Below are 14,842 nucleotides of genomic sequence, written 5' to 3'. Positions count from 1 at the left end.
GAAATAGTCGCACATCACATAGCTCAGTTTTATTAGCGAGTCAAAATTTCTTGAAAGAATAAGAACAACTCTTATTTTGTCTACAAGCTTTTTAGGTTCTACTCGGTACTCACTGACACAAATCTGCAGGTACCATTTCAGGTAATACCTGCTGTCTCACCAACTTCTTTATGGCCATCTATAAATATCTCATCACACGCTACTATGCTTACTGGACCAAAACCTCGTTTTCCATTGGAGGAAACAAGAGAGAAGCCTCTCATCAACTCACAAGCTGCTGGTTACCGTAGTAAGGGTAGGCTCCATATGCTGCTGCATACATGTTTGGGTGTGGAAGTGGCGACGCATAGCCATATCCACCGTAGAAAGGTGTACCGTAGTACATGCCATTGCGCCGGTGGCCGGAATCACCCCTAGACTGAAAAAACAGAAATTCAAATGTGTGAGCAGAAGAAATTAGCTCAAACACCTCTATTTTACTTAACAGATGGTGGGTAATGAATAGAGATGATAACAATATCCATACGTATTGTAAAGCTTTTTTGAGCTTACAAGAAGTAACATGAGTAAGCATCACATTCACAAGTCACAGCAACTCCATGGAACAAGAGTAACCATGCAACAACAAGAAAATTTAAGTCCCAGGAGAAACACAGTATTAAAGCTGAGAAGCGACAAATAGTTGTATTTGATGAGAATTTCCCTTGCATCATCCAGACATGGATACAAACAGGTTTCAAAAAGGTAGCAATAATATATGTTGTGGTATACTTGGTGATATGCACAGCAGAAGAAAGAACTCACGCTACCAGTGAAGTTTGAAGCTAAGTCACAGAAGTTCCCAGGTCAATGGTTCAAGGAACCAGAATGAGGAATGGGGGATGCCATCTTCCAAAAACATGGGATGACAGGGTACCTGCTGGTTACAGGTATGGGTTGAGAACTAAAATGTTTTTGGGACGATACATTCAGAACAAGACAAGATTGGAGACGACTGGGCAGCGATGTTTGCACGATAAGAGAGCCTACCATTAGCACTTCAATCTTACCCAGTCACTTCTCCTTTCTCTCTATGTTGTGAACTCGGCCAGGTGGGCTGGGCTGGCCCATTAACACATTAATCCCACGTTAATCCTACCTCTTATTTTCCTACATGGCTCGCAGCCTCTGCTATCCTCAGCTGCCGACATCACTGGCCCCACGAGCAAGTCGACTCGAGGGCATTGACCGCATCTCCGTCACCATCCATTCCTCTCTTCACCACCTCCCCCTTCTGCTCGAGCTTTGTCTGCTGGCCGAGGCGACGCCATGGATCCCATAGACCAAGCAGCGACCCATCGATGTCTGAGATGACCTAGGCAGCGACCCTCAACCAGGGACAAAGTTCCCAGAACTTGGAACGCTGGCTTGTCCCGTGAACCAGGTTACTTAGGTATGTTTACGGCTGTCTAACTAGGTCATGTTTACCACTTTCTAACTAGGTTATTATTTTTCCTTTCTTGTTTTCTGGCAAATAGACACCTGAGTCCCAAAAGTAGCCATGACACAACCATCTCAGTATGCATTCAGACAGCAAAGTCTTCCTTGCATTCTGATGGTGATGGCGGATAAGCTACTGAAGTGGTGGATGAGCACATGAAGGCATGAGCAGCAGCAGCTCCTACCAGCCTTATGCCACGTAGAGTCCACATGCACAGTGCCTGCCGCCCACTAGTCAGATTCACCCCTCATGACATCCCACATGCACCGCTCGTGGCAGATGAGCTCATAATAGCATGGCCCTAAAGATGATGGAGATTATGCAACTAGTTTTGGACAGGGAGATCAACAACATCAGTTCGAAAATCTCCAAAGCTAGAGTAGGAGGATCAGATTTAGAAGCATGTAGTTTTCCCAGTCCACTGGTAGAGGCCTGTGTGCCCTATGGTGCGATGATGGCGGGATTAGTCACATGAAGAACTTACATATGTTGAATTCAGCAAATAAGAACACACACTCCAGCCATAGCACCTCCATGTTAACACTTTTATTACAAAGTGAGCACAAAACTGTAAGTGGGGTGCTATGCGTATGTAGGCTCACTCGGTCACTCCTCAGAAGAGTTGGACCAATGCACATTTTAGAAGCTAGGATGCTCCAGTTGGTATCAGAGCAGAAGATTCACTGTATGAGTGCGTATGCATTTGAGCTGCCAAGGGTGCTAGTTCCTAAGAGGAGTGAGGTTAACACTGTAGCCAATTAGTAGATGGCCGAGTGGCCCATTGTGTGGTGCTGGTTAGAATGTTAGATTAGTCCTACATGGAGAATTTAGATTTGTTCATGAAGTGAGGAAGAAAGTATAGGTGGGGTGCAATATCCTATGCGTAGGTGGACCTGCTCCTTGGTAGAGCTGTGCTAATTCGAATTTTGGAAGCTGGGGTATTACAAGGCAGCATCAGAGGAACTAAAGTTGGATGGATCAGATCTTTGACAATCTCTAACAAGGAGATTGCTCCATGAGAAGTGGCAACACCTGTAGCAAGTTGATCTCAGGCTGTCAAGCACAGGTGCCTTGTTGCCTTATGTAGGGGCTCTTGAAGCCTCTAGGCAGTAGGCAGAAAAAAAGCATAGGCAAACAGGTCCTATCTTGACACATTTATTTCGGGTCGTCTAGCTTGAGGCAAAATCAACAATATGCAGCAAATCCATGATTGAATAGGTTGATTTCATTGACAAAGAGGACAAATTCTTGAACCATTGCCGTAGTCAAGAGTCTTAGCTAGTGGTGATAGTGTACTCCAGCGAGTACACATGTGACCTTGTAAAAGTCAGGCTACTGGGATATACTAAGAGTAAAAGGCCTCTTCATTTGTTGATTCAGAACAAAGACAAAAGCACTTCATTTTTGTGTTTTGTATTTAAACCAAGATTACTCCCTTCCATACATTGTAAATCCTTCCACAAACTGCAAAGCGCTTTGGATAGGATACCCATATGCATGTATATGATGCATTTCCTAGACTCCGCACGGAAAATTTATTCACTGATGATTTGCAATTCTCCACTTATCAAGTTTTGAACATGTCAATCAGAGTTAAAGTGAGTAACTTAAGGAATGAGTCAAAAGTCCCCACCTGTTTGCTTGCTGGACTGCGGCCCCAGGAAAGACGCACTGCCTGCTTTCCAATTGTTGATCCATTCAACCCTTGCAGTGCTTCTTCTGCATCAGGTCTACATAACAAAGATGTGCGATTTTACATGATCTCAATTTTTTACCAGTAAATCGATAAATATTTAAGCATTCAACAATTTATTACTTAAGGATGCATCGAGTAAGGATAAAATGTTTTAGATATACCTGTTGACAAATTGAACAAAACCACACTGTTTGCCAACAGGAATTTTAACAGAGGCAAGATCACCATACTTAGCAAATGCTTTCCTTAGTTCATCTTCAGTAGCGTTGGGATCAAGCCCGCCAACATATATCTGCAGCAATATTAGATATAAGATGTTTTTTTTCTTTACAAGTTATGTTAGAAGCTAACAAATTAGCAATGTAAACAAGTAGCGCATACCGTCCTGTTAGTTGAGTCACTATCTGACTGCCTTGGTGGCGAGGAGCCAGAATCACCTGAAGTAAAAATAATATAAAGATTAAAAATATGTCCAATGGGAGAAAGTGAGAAACAATTATCAAACCTAGAATGTTTTCAAATGTGATACTATATTGTACTCTTTCACACCCACCCACATATTCCCCCCATATGTTGGCCCTGGCTTTAGCCACCAGACCATACGCTGAAGCTGAAGTAGGCTGACCAGGCCATACAAGATTACAACACTTGGAAATTTAGGAAACTTTAAATGATAGGCAGGACAGAAACAGAGTGCTTCAAAACAAACTCTTCAAATTTGGTAATACCTGAAGATCTTCTAGGTGTTGCAGGTCCTATACGAATTGGCCGGGTAGAGCAATATGCACCATTCATTTCAGTCATCGCATGAGTTTTGTCGTTATCATCTCCAAACCTAACAAAGCCGTAGCCCCTAGAACGTCCGGTGTTTGCATCAATAATAACTTTAGCTCCTTTCACAGATCGGTATTTTTTGGCAAAAAGATCCATCAACATTTCATCCGTAACATCAACAGCCAGATCACCAACAAATATTGAGTGATCAGAAGCAAGTTCGGCGCGCTTTTCTCCCATGCTATATGATGCCCAGTTTAACTTAAAAGCTCGGTCGGTATTAGGCATTACATGACCAGAAAAATTCTGGAGTGCTTTCTCTGCTGATGCATGAGAAAAGAACTCAACAAAACCATAACCCTCAGAAACTCCAGAATGTCTATTACGAATAACTTTAATTGTGACCACCTACAAAACAGGTAGGAATCAAAAAAAAATGGAAATTAGTAATGCACAGAGGACATACCGACAGAAAGATTTAGTCTTTCAGGACACATATTTTTTTCACTTAGTAAATTTCTACTTCCATAAAAGTAGTTGGTGATGATGGTGGTCATTTCCATACCTTTCCCCTCTTTTAGGATACATATTTTTTTCACTTAGTAAATTTCTACTTCCATAAAAGTAGTTGGTGATGATGGTGGTCATTTCCATACCTTTCCCCTCTTTTAGGATACATATTTTTTTCACTTAGTAAATTTCTACTTCCATAAAAGTAGTTGGTGATGATGGTGGCCATTTCCATACCTTTCCCCAAAACACTGAGTTGTTTGGATCGTATTTAGATGGTTTTTGGGCACGTATGCGTATCGGAACATCTATGGAGGATTAGATTGTCCACCATATGTCCATACATGGCTTAATTAAGATTCGATACATCAATTGACCAGATGGGAAAAAATACTCTGCTAGTACTAGAAAATACTTATTCTCTTCCAAAACATTCTATTAATATAGTTACATAGACCAATAGTTAAAACGAAGAAAGGGATAAACATACACTTATATTTAATGAAATTATTGCATAATAACTAGCATGATCAACAATTTAATGTAGTTAAATAATTACAACCAAGCGCCAATATATCCAGGCAAAAGCATGCTATGGACCTCGTGCGCGCAAGAAAGAGAGGGCACGAAAGAGAGCAACACTCGCGAAGATGTTTACGGTCTTAGCAAATCGCAACATTTACGATCAAATTTATCCCACTACACGAGTCACAACGTAAATGATGATGCTGTAACCATATACCATCATGAATCCTACACGACTTACATATTGTAGAATGTCACCACGGTTCAAAACATGGAAAACCAAACAGCAAAAGAGGGAAAACTGTGACATCCTGGCTAATGCACAACAACACGCTAGAAATCGCGGTGTAAAGAGCCACGAAATTACTCGTGTATTCACTCATACTGCATTAAATGAACTCAAAGTTAAGGCGCCTTTAGCAGCAACCAACCAAATCCTACGGAAAACTAACAACTACAGCATACACAAACAAGAAATAGCCGCAAAACAAAGCTTTCCATCCCAATCGCGGCACAAAATGAACGAATCAGCGCGCATCCCTACAACAAATCTAGCTGAATTAAAGAGATCCGGTACGGACAAGGCTGGATCGGGGGGAGCGAGCGAGCTGGGAATGGGAGGGAGAGACCGGACCTCGCCGCTGGGGCCAAAGCAGTTGTGCAGGTAGCCCTCGTCCATCCAGTACTGGAGATCCCCGACCCAAATCGTCCGGTTCTCGTCCCCGTTCCCTCCGCCGGATCCACCCCCGGCCGCCGCCGCCGCCGCCTGCGCCTGCTGCGCCTGCTGCGGCGGCGGCGGGGTGACCGACGCCGGCGGCGCGAAGTGCTTGACGAACTGCGGCGGGGGAGGCGGCGGCGCGGCGGCCACCATGCCGTGCGGCGGCGGGTACGGGATGACCACCCACCTCGGCTGCGCCTGGATGTGGTGGTGCGCGTGCGGGTGCATCCCGTGCGCGTGGGGGTGCGGGTGGTGGTGGTGAGGCGCGGCCGCCGCGACCGCCGGGGCCTCGGTGCTCGCCGCCGCCGCCGCCGCAGCCATCTGCATCGCCTCGCCGCGCCCTCGCCCTCGCCCGCGCGCGCCGCCGCCGCCGCCGGGAAGCCGCTGGTTGGTGGTCGCGAGAGGAGTGGAGGCGGAGGAGGGGAGCGCGTGGGTTGGGTGAGGCGGGGAATATATATAGGTCGTTAGAAACGGATCTGGGCCGTCAGATCTAGGATTTCGCGGGGGCGCTTGGCCGTCAGATGCGCCGGATGCGAGAGGCTGACGCGTGGGCCCCCGGAGGCGTGGGGTGGGGGGGATTTTTAGGGGAAGGGTGGGAGTTGCTGCTCTCTCAGCTCGCTTCTACTTTTGGGCATCCCCCGTAGATGGGAACGAGCGGCTGTTATTGTGCTATTTTGGTAAGCTGTTAAGGTTAATTAAGTTTAATCGATGGTGGTGTTATCGGTTTAATGAACTTTAAATTGCATGTAATTGGGTTTTTTTTAATGTCTAACTATTGGTTTTCAATAGTGTAATTTTTATGGACCAGTAAATTTAGGGCGTAAAGCAACTATAAACAAAGATAACAAATTACTCGCACGGAAATTAATAAATATTGTCCCGGTAAGAATAATAGCTCTAAGCAGCATCGGAAACATTAAGCCCACATGATATATGAGAAAATATATTATTCTTGTTCTAGCATATCAAATGCATAGAGAATGTTTGATAATGCTTGTGATATTACAGTGCAGTAAAATTTGGATGGTACTTCAAGTCTTCACAAGCCCCAATCTAGCCATATAGGCTTTTGCATTCCCACTCTTATTCACTACTCCCTCCGTATTTTAATGTATGACGTCGTTGACTTTTCGACCAATGTTTGACCATTCGTTTTATTCAAAATTTTTGTGCAAATATGAAAATATTTATGCCATGCTTAAAGAACATTTGATGATAAATCAAATCACAATAAAATAAATGATAATTACATAATTTTTTTTGAATAAGACGAATGGTCAAACGTTGGACAAAAAGTCAACGGCGTCATACATTAAAATATGGAGGTAGTACTAATTAGGAGGCTTTTACACTCCAACTCTTATTCAATACTATTTTTTCTCTCAGGATCTTCATATTTGGCATGTTTTCTTTCGAGTTGTTGGGTTAAACAACAATCCTAATGTGCTCAATCAATCCTCACTGTTTTTTATGCATCGAAAGGAGAAGCTCATCAGGTTATGTTTTCAATAAATGAGACTAAGTATAGTACGGGTTACCATATTGTTCATGGTATATATCCAAAATGGGTTGCCTTCATGAAGACTATACCACTTCCCCAAAGACCCAAACAGAGAAGTATGAGTTGTTTGCCAAGAAATAAGAAGGGGCAACGAAAGATGTGGAGTGTGATTTCAGAGTATTGCATTCCCTTTTTACCATTGTTCCTCGACTTGCTTGCCTGTGGAAGTGAAAGAGTGTTGGGAAGATCATGCTAGCTTATATGGTTCTTTATGATATGATAGTCGAATATGAGAAACATGATGCTACCATTCACTTTGACTTAAACGAATATCCAGAGGGTATCATTTGCATTGCCACCTAAAGTAGATGTTGGTGGTAATTTGTGTATCGCTGATGTGCTGCGCAGAAAAGCTACTATCCGTTCTTATCAACGGCATACTCAACTTAAAAATGATTTGGTTTGAGCCCATTTGGAATAGGTTTGGAAATATCATTTGCAATTTGTCATGGTAGGATACTAATATATGCATGTTTTTGTTCTTCTTTTGCTATAATATTACTAGGGTTTGGTGTGGGCGGGCGAGATTTGTGCCGTCCGTTCGTGATCGGACGATCCCACGGATGAGGAAGGGCCGGCAAGGGGGACACGTGTATGGTCAGACCGATCCTACCGCAAGATCAGACGGTCGATGGTTACAGGGATCTATGCGTAATTAACTCAAAGTGTGGGGATACGTTGCAAAAAATGGGCTGACGTGGCGCTCTAAATTTTCACCGATCCTACGGCGCTTCGGGAGATTTATATGGACCAACACGATATCTTGCATGTACCTTCTTTCAGTATTGTGCTATGGTCTGTTGATTGGTACGGTGGTTATTTGCGGATATGTACTGAACCTCTAAGCATAGAATGGTAACAAAAATAAATACTCCATCCCAAAATGTTTGACGCCGTTGACTTTTTTAAAAATGTTTGACCGTTCGTTTTATTCAAAAAATTTAAGTAATTATTAATTCTTTTCGTATCATTTGATTTATTGTTAAATATACTTTCATGTATACATATAGTTTTACACATTTCATAAAAGTTTTTGAATAAGACGAACGGTCAAACATGTTTAAAAAAGTCAATGGTGTCAAACATTTAGGAAAGGAGGGAGTACGTGACAGTGACAGGTTATTTACACCATGGTCATGTTTGATAGTACAAATTGTAATATTGCATTGGCTAAATATTTATTCCATACCCTTGTTTCCTTTTCTCTTTCCATGTAGTGACTGAAGGTTGCTGATGCGAATGGGTCGGTTGCTCCTTTCTATTGAAGTTTGAACCATGGGTTTGTACCTTTCTCGTTGTCTAGATTAATTATTAATGGCTTGTCTGGCAAAGACTTATTTAGCAGTATTTTTTAAAATACTTTTTTAGAAAGATTTATGTAATGTTTAAGTGTCTATGTCATGGTGGTATCTGCCATGTGCCACGATCATGCTGGCATATTGCTTAAAAATTGTGTCATCTCGGTATTAAGATGAACATCGTTGCTTGAAGTTGATCTGTATGCATGGTACTCAAAATTAATCGATTATTGCATTTGTCCTAAAATATAATATGTTTTAGCCTTTAGAATTTGTTCTAAAATATAATAATTTTTCTATCAACATTCTCTTCCCGACCAATCACAAACCTCCACCATTTAATTTTCTCACCTATCTATACTTATCAACCAATCACAATATTTTCCCATTTAATTCTACCTACTTTCTTAATAACTGTGTCCAACCCTAAAAATCATTATATTTTGAGAAGAATGTGTCAACGAGGGTTACTCGCGGACCGGATGAGTTGAGTATTGGGGTACGTTGGAACGAGGGTCTACGTAGTACGACATCAAGCAGACAAAAGACAGGGATTATACTGGTCCAGGCCCCTTAACAGGTAATAGCCCTAGTCCAGTTTATATGAGATTATGATGACGAGAACAGATACAAAGAGAGTAGTTGAAACAGAGGGTACCGATGAGATCGTCCTCGAGGGATTCGACGAGATCTCCCGGCAAGTTGGCTCCGCGTACTCTGGCTTCGTAAACTTCGATGGGTGTGTTGGCAAAGAGATTCGATGATCTTTACCGCCCCCCAGGGGTCCCCTTTTATACCGTAGATTATCTTGACCCCTAAGTAAGGCTTGGAGATATGTAATCTGGCACGGTATAGTAGAGGTTCTATCCCCTCCGAGTACGACTCTTGTAGTTTCTTAACTTATAGAGATATTTTCCATAATTCGAGACGGCTTCCCAACAGCGTATACGGAACCGATCCGTACATGTTAAGGTATACCTTATTCGTATATTTCATAAGTCGTAGGATAGAGGGTATGCCTTATCCGTAACTGTCGGAGAATGAACTCCTCCACCAGGGAACCGTGAGGCCCCCCTTTGTAAGTTCAGCCGGGGGCAGCGGGTGAGATTCGAGGATTCGGTGAGCGAAGCTGTGTGATCTTGAGGGGGTTCAATCCCCCAAAGACGATGAGAGAAAAGGGGTTTATACAGGTTCGGGCCGCTAAGAAGCGTAATACCCTACTCCTGTGTTTGGGATTATGGTCGAGTGTAGAACACAAGTGCCTGGGGTTGCGAGACTCAAGTGCTAGTTCGCTCAGAAGTCCCCCCTCTCCACCACTAGGCCTAGACCTCCTTTTATACCTCAAGGGGTTACCACATGGGCCCAACAACCTAACCTAGCTCCGGTGGAGAAGTATTATAATCTTTGCATTAAATGCATGTCTTGTCTCTTGACTTGGGAAGCCAAGCGCACGTCGTCTTGATGATGGGGCCTGTCAAATCTTGCCGCCTGACACGGGGGGTGCCCCTGTCAGTCATCATTTAATGGGTGAAGACTTCTGGGCTCCTATTACACCGGGAAACAGGAGCCTTGCTTTGACCAGAGCGGGAGGACCGACTCCGGCTGGGATAAGAGGATGAGAACCTCTCACCATCATTATTTGATGGGATATGTCGGGCTGCACGTCGCCTGACACACGCGATGGTGCGCCTGACATCCTGGGTCCCATCAGTCATTCGACTGGTCACAGACCGGTTGAGTGCACTGCACACCGCATTAAATGCGGCGTGGCGTGACCGCTCGGGTCGCCATTAATGCGGGTAGGTGGGCACCTGGAGGCGGACACCTAACCCACCGTACGTGGTGACCTAGAGAGGGGGTCGGGGGAGCCCGACCCCTAGTCACGGGAAGGGGTGGACGCCGCCCGACCTCGGGCCCAATCCCCCCTCGGGGGAGGGCCACGTGGCGCCTGGGGCAGCCTTCTCCCTCTAGTCTCGGCCAGGGAGTGGCCGCCGCCCTACCTCGGGCCCGATCCCCCTCGGGGGAGGGCCACGTGGCATTGGGGGGCAGCCTCCTCCAACTAGTCTTTGGGAAGGAGTGGCCGCCACCCCATCTCGGGCCTCACTCCCCTCGGGGGAGGGCCACGTGGCCTTAGGGGGCAGCCTCCTCCGACTTGTCTATGGGAAGGAGTGGCCGCCACCCCACCTCGGGCCTCACTCCCCTCGGGGGAGGGCCACGTGGCCTTGGGGGGCAGCCTCCTCCCTCTAAACATGATACCCCCGGGCCCATATCACCGACAGTAACCCTAACAGAATGTATTATCTTTTTCTAAGTATGATTGCTATCATTATGATTGTTGTTTCACATATTTTGATATGTTTTCTTATTTAATCACCATGATATGAATATATTGTACATGTGTTATTTTGTTGTTTTGGTAATGGTATGGCTGAGCACACAAGTATCTTATTTGATGAAATAGCCACAAAGATATAACCACAGCAGATGATCTGCACATGTAGGCTAGAGATGGCAATGTGCCTCCATTCCCTGTTTCCCAGCAAGGAATTCTCCTATTAATATGTTAGGATGGTTAGAATTGGTTCTCCATAGGAAATTGAATGGGAGGAATCATGTCCTCGTTGGATTTCATGGGGACGGGGATGATCCTCCGTTCCCCGTCCCCGTCCCCCGTGAAGACCTGCAAAGGGATCAAGTTCAACTATTTTTACTTATCTTATGTGATTATATTACATGATTTTTTATAAACGATAATATTATGTTTAATTATGTGAATTAATGGATATATATTGATATATTAATATAAAACATGAATATATGTGTTGTATTGCATATATAATTTGATGTGTATATATTGTTTTAAGCAGGGACGAAGACCCCACAGGGATTAATTCCCAATGCGGGGACAGGCATGGGAAGAAAGTATCCCCGTCGTACTTCGCTGGGACGGTGACAAGAAAAGTTTTGGCTTGCGTGGGCGGAGATACATTCCTCGTCAGTTAATTCCCCGTTGCCATCTCTAATGCAGACATTAAATTCCTAATTGGCAATAGAGTAGACTAACAGCCAATCCTATAGCCAGTTTATTATATAAGTGAATCCTAAGTAAACTTCTAGTGACACGACATTACTGTAGAGCCCACTGCTGACTCTCTTATTAGCCTTACTCTTAATGGTCCGGAGTTATTAATATATGAAAAGATTATGTGTTTTATTTATTTTTTTGTGTTATATTTCTATTAGTAAAATAGTATACAATATAAGGAAAGTGGATTTTAAACTCTTAAGGAATGTCATCTCGTTATTTGCATGTCACTTAATTTGTTATAAAAATTTTAATTAAAAATTCGAGAAGATTTATTAACATGTGATATATCACTCTGTAAACATAGGAGTTAAAATTCAACTTTTCCATATCGTAACGAAAAAAAATTGACTGTGAATATATGTTAACTAGTTGTAGTTTAATTTGTTTTTTCGTTGTGATATGTAAAAGTTGAATTTCAACTTACATGTCTATGGAGTGATATATCACATGTTAATATATCTTCTTAATTTTTTTCATAACCATTTAAGTAACATGCAAAAGAAAACGAGGGAACATCCCCTCGAAAGTCTATAATAGTTTCACACAATATAACTATATAATGAAAATTACCGTGGGGGATTCTCCCACTGTTTCCCAGTAAAAAAAACTACATAAGTCATTCTCCATGCTGAGGCCGTGTTTAGATTCAAACTTTTTTTTTCAAACTTCTAACTTTTCTATCACATCAAATATTTGGACACATGCATAGAGCATTAAATGTAGACGAAAAAACCAATTGCACAATTTGCATGTAAATCACGTGATGGATCTTTTGAGCCTAATTACGCCATGATTTGACAATGTGGTGCTACAGTAAACATTTGCTAATGACGGATTAATTAGGCTTAATAGATTCGTCTCACAGTTTATAGGCGGAATCTGTAATTTGTTTTGTTATTAGTCTACGTTTAATACTTCAAATATGTGTCTGTATACTTAAAAAAATTTTGGACCACGAACTAAACACAGCCTGAACATCAATTTGTGAAAGAAGAGCGACATCCGCATTTAAAGAACGTCAACGATGGTGTTGTGTATATCTAAGAGCAAGTATAATAGTAGGCTATAAGCCGGCTAAATGCTGAGGTGGAGGAGAGAAGTGAGGAGAGAGGTGAAGCGGGCTGTAAACTTACAGCCGGCTTAGACACAATAACCAAAAAACTCGGTGAGAGAGACAAGTGGACCCTGTATTGATTGTAAAGAGCTAACTATTGTATGGGTAGGCTAAGAGAAGGCTACAAATAATCTTATAGCCAACGGGTCGGCTGTATTATTAGCCTTGCTCTAATAATGTTGCAGGTGCAGTAGTTAATAAGTGCTACAGTTGCAGTGGTTGCATGTACAATCATGTTTATATTTACTGTAGCTTCCAAATCAATAATAACTCTTCTTTAAAGTTTAAAATAAATACTATATATTGTCATCCAATTAACGACAAATACAAGGCGACTGTAACTAATCCGGCTTAAACATCCTGAGTGATGTTCTCAGAGAAGCAACAACCGTAACCCAGTTACAAGTAAAACTATCTGGGATCGGAAAAAAAAAAAGATTCACTGAAGCCAAGATTGTAATAATCATAAGCCCCACATACCCCTGTCAACCAAACATTTCAACCGTTTCTTGAGATTTACCGTATTAAGGTAAGCGAAGATTTCACTGAGCCACCATTTTTAATGTTTTGCAGCTCAAAATTTTCTCATATGAAAGATGTAGGAAATTCGGGCATTTCATTAACACATTATGCATCAGCAACCATAAAAATCACACATTTATTCAATCACAGCTTGGCAGAGTTCATCAAATCAAAGTAGGGAATTTTTTTCGCACACGCAAAAGCAAAAACAATGGCGCGCGGCCGCTAACTCGGAGATCACGCGGCGTCGGCGCCGGCGCCGTTAACGAAGGTGACCATCCTGTCGAGCAGCTCCTTGGCCTTGTCGCCGTCGGGGTCGAACAGGTGGAAGACGTGGCCCGCCCCGGCCGTCTCCAGCACCTCCACCGCCGCGCCGCCCTTCGCCGCGGCCACCGCGGCGGCGTACGCGTGGGCGCGCCACCTGAGGAAGTCCCCCTCCGCGGCGCACACCATGACCCGGTCGCACGCCATCCGCCCCAGCGGCGGCGCGCCGGGCGCCATGGGGTTCATCCGCGGGTCGTCCATGCCGGTGGTGCCCGGGCACGCGTACACCCACAGCCCGGCGCCCCTGGCGCGCCCCTCGGGGTCGGGGGCCTCCTCGCCGACGGCCTCCGAGCCCCAGAACCAGGGGTGGATCAGCACCGCGCCCCTGAGGCGGCGGCGCGGCGGCGCGTCGTGGTGGTGGTGCATGGCCAGGTGGTGGCAGATGTTGCCGCCGGCGCTGTCCCCGGCGAGGAACACGCGGTCGAGGTCGCCGCGCGCGGCGACCCAGGGGTCGGCGGCGGAGAGCACCCAGCGGAGCGCGGCGAGGCAGTCGTCGTAGCCCGCCGGGAGCGGGTGCTCGGGCGCGAGGCGGTAGTCGACGGAGACGCAGAGCGCGGGGCAGGCGGCGGCGAGGCGGTTGAGGAAGAGGTGGTAGCTCGGGGACGCCGCGGACTCCGCCACGAACCCGCCGCCGTGCACGTAGACGACGACGGGGAGGCGCTCGGCGGCGGCGGCGGGAGGAGGCAGGTAGAGGCGCGCGGAGTAGTCGCCGAGGTGGACGTCCCGGGAGTGGACGCCGGTGGCGGCGTCGTGGCCCGGGCCGACGGGGGGCGCGACGAGGGGGCGCTCCAGGCGGCCGCTCTTGTAGACCCGGAGGATCGGGCCGAACTCGCGTACCACCTCGTCGTCGCCGTCGGCTGCCGTGGACGACGCCATGGTTGCTAGCTCGTCTGCTGCTGCTGCAGTTCACTGGATTTTCAGGAGGAGGAGAATTTGTCTGCGAGTACTACTCGTGTCTTCTTGGGATCTCCGCGGATGTGAAGGGCTAGTCCAAGTAGCGTACGTAAGCGCGACGGTTTCCTTGAAAATTGCATATATGCCCTCGGCAAAAAGTGGTTTTTTCTTCAGTAGTACCATATTAGTATTACCAAGACAAAATTTGCTACGGGACACTCAAATATCGTCTAATTGGCTGAGGGACACCGCAAAAATGTGACATTGTCAATGGACACTGTAAAAGTTGTGTAATTGGCTATAAGACACTAGAGACATTATTTTATAATTTTTGGGTT

The 14,842-nt window shown here is 45.0% G+C and overlaps 2 protein-coding genes across 2 annotated transcripts; both read right to left on the bottom strand.

Annotated features, from left to right (window-relative positions):
- Nucleotides 1–4: 4 nt before the first annotated feature.
- Nucleotides 5–6,130, bottom strand: LOC4329718 (polyadenylate-binding protein RBP47). Its single transcript, XM_015770787.3, has 6 exons — nt 5,620–6,130; nt 3,905–4,358; nt 3,558–3,613; nt 3,338–3,468; nt 3,114–3,210; nt 5–418 (listed from the first exon to the last, which is right to left on the bottom strand). Exons 1-6 carry the CDS (start codon nt 6,028–6,030, stop codon nt 263–265), a joined length of 1,305 nt encoding a protein of 434 aa, XP_015626273.1. The 5' UTR covers nt 6,031–6,130; the 3' UTR covers nt 5–262.
- A 7,233-nt stretch (nt 6,131–13,363) lies between these two features.
- On the bottom strand, nt 13,364–14,572 carry LOC4329717 (tuliposide A-converting enzyme 2, chloroplastic). The gene has a single exon (XM_015770788.3). The coding sequence runs from the start codon at nt 14,484–14,486 to the stop codon at nt 13,524–13,526; it is 963 nt and encodes a 320-aa protein (XP_015626274.1). The 5' UTR covers nt 14,487–14,572; the 3' UTR covers nt 13,364–13,523.
- Between the last annotated feature and the right edge of the window lie 270 nt (nt 14,573–14,842).

Source organism: Oryza sativa, chromosome 2 (genome assembly GCF_034140825.1).
Source record: "Oryza sativa Japonica Group chromosome 2, ASM3414082v1".
In the NCBI taxonomy this organism is placed as follows: Eukaryota; Viridiplantae; Streptophyta; class Magnoliopsida; order Poales; family Poaceae; genus Oryza; species Oryza sativa.
This window is presented reverse-complemented; position numbering and strand designations above follow the sequence as displayed.

Excerpts from the sequence above, each read along its gene's own strand:
- LOC4329718 (XM_015770787.3), bottom strand. The coding sequence starts at position 6,030 with ATGCAGATGGCTGCGGCGGCGGCGGCGGCGAGCACCGAGGCCCCGGCG. Across the intron at positions 3,211-3,337 it reads TTTGTTCAATTTGTCAACAG|ACCTGATGCAGAAGAAGCAC; the intron begins GTATATCTAAAA and ends TTTGTTATGTAG. Across the intron at positions 419-3,113 it reads GCAGTCCAGCAAGCAAACAG|TCTAGGGGTGATTCCGGCCA; the intron begins GTGGGGACTTTT and ends CTGTTTTTTCAG.
- LOC4329717 (XM_015770788.3), bottom strand. The coding sequence starts at position 14,486 with ATGGCGTCGTCCACGGCAGCCGACGGCGACGACGAGGTGGTACGCGAG.